At 41.1% G+C, this 3,763-nt stretch overlaps 1 protein-coding gene across 1 annotated transcript in view; it reads left to right on the top strand.

The window, feature by feature from the left end:
• The first annotated feature begins 1,257 nt into the window (after positions 1-1,257).
• LOC102974479 (HLA class II histocompatibility antigen, DO beta chain) overlaps positions 1,258-3,763 on the top strand; it is a 26,823-nt gene continuing 24,317 nt past the window's right edge. The window contains exons 1-2 of the mRNA XM_007107887.2: positions 1,258-1,271; positions 1,535-1,626. Coding sequence (XP_007107949.2) covers positions 1,536-1,626 — 91 coding nt within the window. The 5' untranslated portion in view covers positions 1,258-1,271; position 1,535. The remainder of the gene's footprint in view (positions 1,272-1,534; positions 1,627-3,763) is intronic.

The raw sequence follows: 3,763 nt of genomic DNA, 5'->3' as shown, positions 1-3,763 counted from the left end.
GATACAATTTTTGTTTAACTGTTTATTTCCTCTCTTTTGTCCACATGCACAAATGTGGAATTATAAAATTCTCTCTTGGCCACGTGTATCAAATACCAATTTTATCAATTTCATCATGAACTCTTTCTTAGACAGTTAGAATTTTCTCTTCTTGTGTGCTCAAGCATTCCAATGTTGATTTGATTCTTCCTGACATTACAGTGGATTGTTTCCCTGTCACTCCACCCAGGTTTTACATTTCTTGAGGACAAGAAACATGTCTATTTCATCTTGCACTGTCCACAATATTGGGCCATAGAGTGCGATGCTAATTAAATGATAATGCACTTACAGACCACTTTGGCAAAAAAAGGAGTCTTGCTTTCCTTAGTTATCAAATTTTTTTTTCCAGTTTCTTTTTAGCAGAAGATCTTGCCTTGTTCTAAACTGAGTTTATTGAAGCCACACAACTGGAACTTCTTCATTCCCCTCTTTATCACCCCAAACCTTCCTATTTCATTCATGTATCTGAAAAAGTCTTTCTCTTTTTATTGCCATGTGTGACAATTATTTGGATTCCAATCAACATTTGGAGAGTAATTTCTCTTTTCTTCTCCTTTTTATCTTCAATTTCTCCTAAGTACAGATGACTTTCACTTGACTCAGAAACTTAGGAAGGTCTTTTCTAGCTTAAAAGCAATTTTCCCTTAGTGTTGCTTTTCTCTCAAGAGAGTTTCATCTTTTCCCTTGTTTTGCCTTCCAAAATTCCCAAAGGACTGCTTATATCTGCTGCCTTCATTTTCTCATTTTAATTCACTCTTTACCTTTCTGAAATATTGCTTCTACCTTTAACACTCTGTTCCATTGAAGGTTTTTGGTGCCCCATTACTTATAAAATGCAATAACACTTTCTTCTCTTTTATCCTCTTAGCCATTTTTGCAGCATTTTATTCTTTTGAGAATCCTCTCTCCATGTTTTTTTTTTTTTCTTCCGCCTATCTTGGTTTACAGGAAATCCTCTTCAGGTAATTCTCAGTCTCTTCAATTTCTTCTCTGATAATCATTTCCCTAACTCCTCATAAGGTCCATGCTTCAGAATGCTGTCTACTGTCTTCTTTATTTACACACTCTCTGTAGGCAATGTGAACGACCCCATCGGCATGGAGATCTATTAGTCACAGCAGGCCAGGGACAGTGCTATATGAGGATAGTAAGATCCATGATAAACAATCTGCCCAGTTCTTCTAAGAACACATACCTTGTAGAGTAGTTTTTTCTTTTTCCCCTAGCCGGTTTCCATGTACCTAAACTGCTGCCAGTGATTCTGCAGGTAAACAGCTCTTGAGTGGTAACAACTTTATGAAAGTATTCTACCCAGCACCTAATGACACAAAGCTCCTCTGTCTTGATTGGTTATCCATGTGAGGAGTTTCCAATCCTGGGGAGGCCCGGAAAGTATCTCTATTCTTCATGAATATTTTTGACTGAGTTGTGTGTGGGCCAGCCCCATTCTGAAGAGGTGGATGATTTTTCAGTCTTGCTTGTTTTCTTCCAGAATGGGTTCTAGCTGGGTTCCCTGGGTGGTGACTTTGTTAGTGACGGTAATCAGGCTGGATTCCTCCATGACTCAAGGCAGAGATTCTCCAGGTAAGGACAAAGTGGTTTCTTTCAGGTGTACATGCAAAAAGTGGCGTGGGGGAGGAAGGCCTTTCCCTACAGGTCCAGGCTCCAGTCCAGACCGGAAGGGGCTTCTGGGTTCAAAGAGAGTCTTCTTCCCTTTGACAGGAAAAATTATTCCTTCCCTCTTTTTTGTTTTTTCGGTAAGCGGGCCTCTCACCGTTGTGGCCTCTCCCGTTGCGGAGCACAGGCTCCGGGCGCGCAGGCTCAGCGGCCACGGCTCACGGGCCCAGCCGCTCAGCGGCATGTGGGATCTTCCCGGACCGGGGCACGAACCCGTGTCCCCTGCATCGGCAGGCGGACTCTCAACCACTGCGCCACCAGGAAAGCCCTTATTCCTTCCCTCTTTACCACATGCAATGGACCGGCAGGAAAAGCGTCTTCCTGTCCCAGAGCCACGGATTCAAGGAGTCCGGAGGCAGGAAAAAGGGAAACATTGCTTGCTTAGGGTCCTTATGGTATTAATGTCAGTCTGAAGAACTGTAAAAAATGGAGGCAGTCTGAGAATAGCTGCTATCCTTCAGCAAGGAGTTTGATGATTGTGACTGTTTCTGTATGTATCCAGTTGGAGTATATGTGAATAAAAGAACTTGGAAACGAAGGTTGCTTCATTTGACATTTTAAAGCCCCTATAATATGGTCAGATTGTATGAAGCGATCTTGAGAAATGAGAGAAATTGAATGTATTAGGCCTGTCCTCGTGTTACCAGGTACATGTATTTACTGCTGTTATTTTTCTAGCTGAGGAGTTAAGCTATGCAAACATGAAGTGATATTACATTCTGAAAACATATTTATCAGAAGAAAACAGGATATAACGGGCTAAAAAACAGAACCCCTTTGAACGTCAAAGTCTCATTAAACACAAAAGAGGAACAAACCTAGGGGTGTGGAGGGTGGGTGTGAGGAGATCATTATTCTTGGAGAACAGAAACCTCTCTGAGCTTATAATATCCATTGAACAGCGACAACACATACACAATCAGTAAGATCTAAACTCTGACACAGATCTGACGGAAAACTAACTTTAAAAAAATTTTTATTAAGAGTGTAAGACAAAATAGAGATTTGGAGGTTAGAGCCTTGTTTGAAATTAGGTGAGCTCGAGATGAGTCGGTCTGACCCAGGAAGGATGCTGCTGTCCTGACACTTAGTCCAATAGTTCCTCTGAACGTAGAAATGAAGGAAAATCTACTACTCGAGATCAGTAACAATTATCCTTCAAGTCTCAACTGAAATGCCATTTCTTCAGGGAGATCTTTCCTGATCAACTTACATTATTAACCCATTTGAATGTCCTTTTGTATTGTTCTCAAGTGCACAGAATGGAGTTAATCTTCCCCAGTGACTTCACAGCACCTTGTGATCACTGATCAGAACAAGGACGCTCTCCTCTCTTCCCTTGTCTCCATTCTCACTCTCTCCCTTCCATTCTAATTTGTCTGGTATGTCTTTAAGTATGAGGGTGGCTTTTAGGAAGATGTAGCATTGTTTTCCTGTGTGTATTAAAAAAATTTTTTTTTATTGGAGTGTAATTGCTTTACAATATTGTGATAGTTTCTGCTGTACAACGAAATGAGTCAGCTATATGTATACATATATCCCCTTCCTCTTAGACCTCCCTCCCACCCCCGATCCCACCCATCTAGGTAATCACAGAGCACTGAGCTGAGCTTCTTGTGTGTTATAGCATGTTCCCACTAGCTATCTATTTTACACATGGTTGTGTATATATGTCATTCCTAATCTCCTAATTCGTCCCACCCTCTCCTTCACCACCGTTTCCACATGTCTGTTCTCTATGTCCGTGTCTCTACTCCTGCCCTGCAAATAGGTTCATCTGTACCATTTTCCTAGATTCCATGTACATGTGTTAATATATGATATTTGTTTTTCTCTTTCTGGCTTACTTCACTCTGTATGACAAACTCTAGGTCCATCTACATCTCTGCAAATGATCCAATTTCGTTCCTTTTTATGGCTGAGTAATATTCCATTGTATATACGTACCACATCTTCTTTATCCATTCATCTGTCGATGGACACTTAGGTTGTTTCCATGTCCTGGCTATTGTAAATAGTGCTGCAATGAACATTGGGGTACATG

Source organism: Physeter macrocephalus, chromosome 18, assembly GCF_002837175.3.
Source record: "Physeter macrocephalus isolate SW-GA chromosome 18, ASM283717v5, whole genome shotgun sequence".
Taxonomy (NCBI): Eukaryota; Metazoa; Chordata; class Mammalia; order Artiodactyla; family Physeteridae; genus Physeter; species Physeter macrocephalus.
The sequence above is the reverse complement of the archived record's forward strand: the minus strand, read 5'-3'. Positions and strand labels throughout refer to the sequence as shown.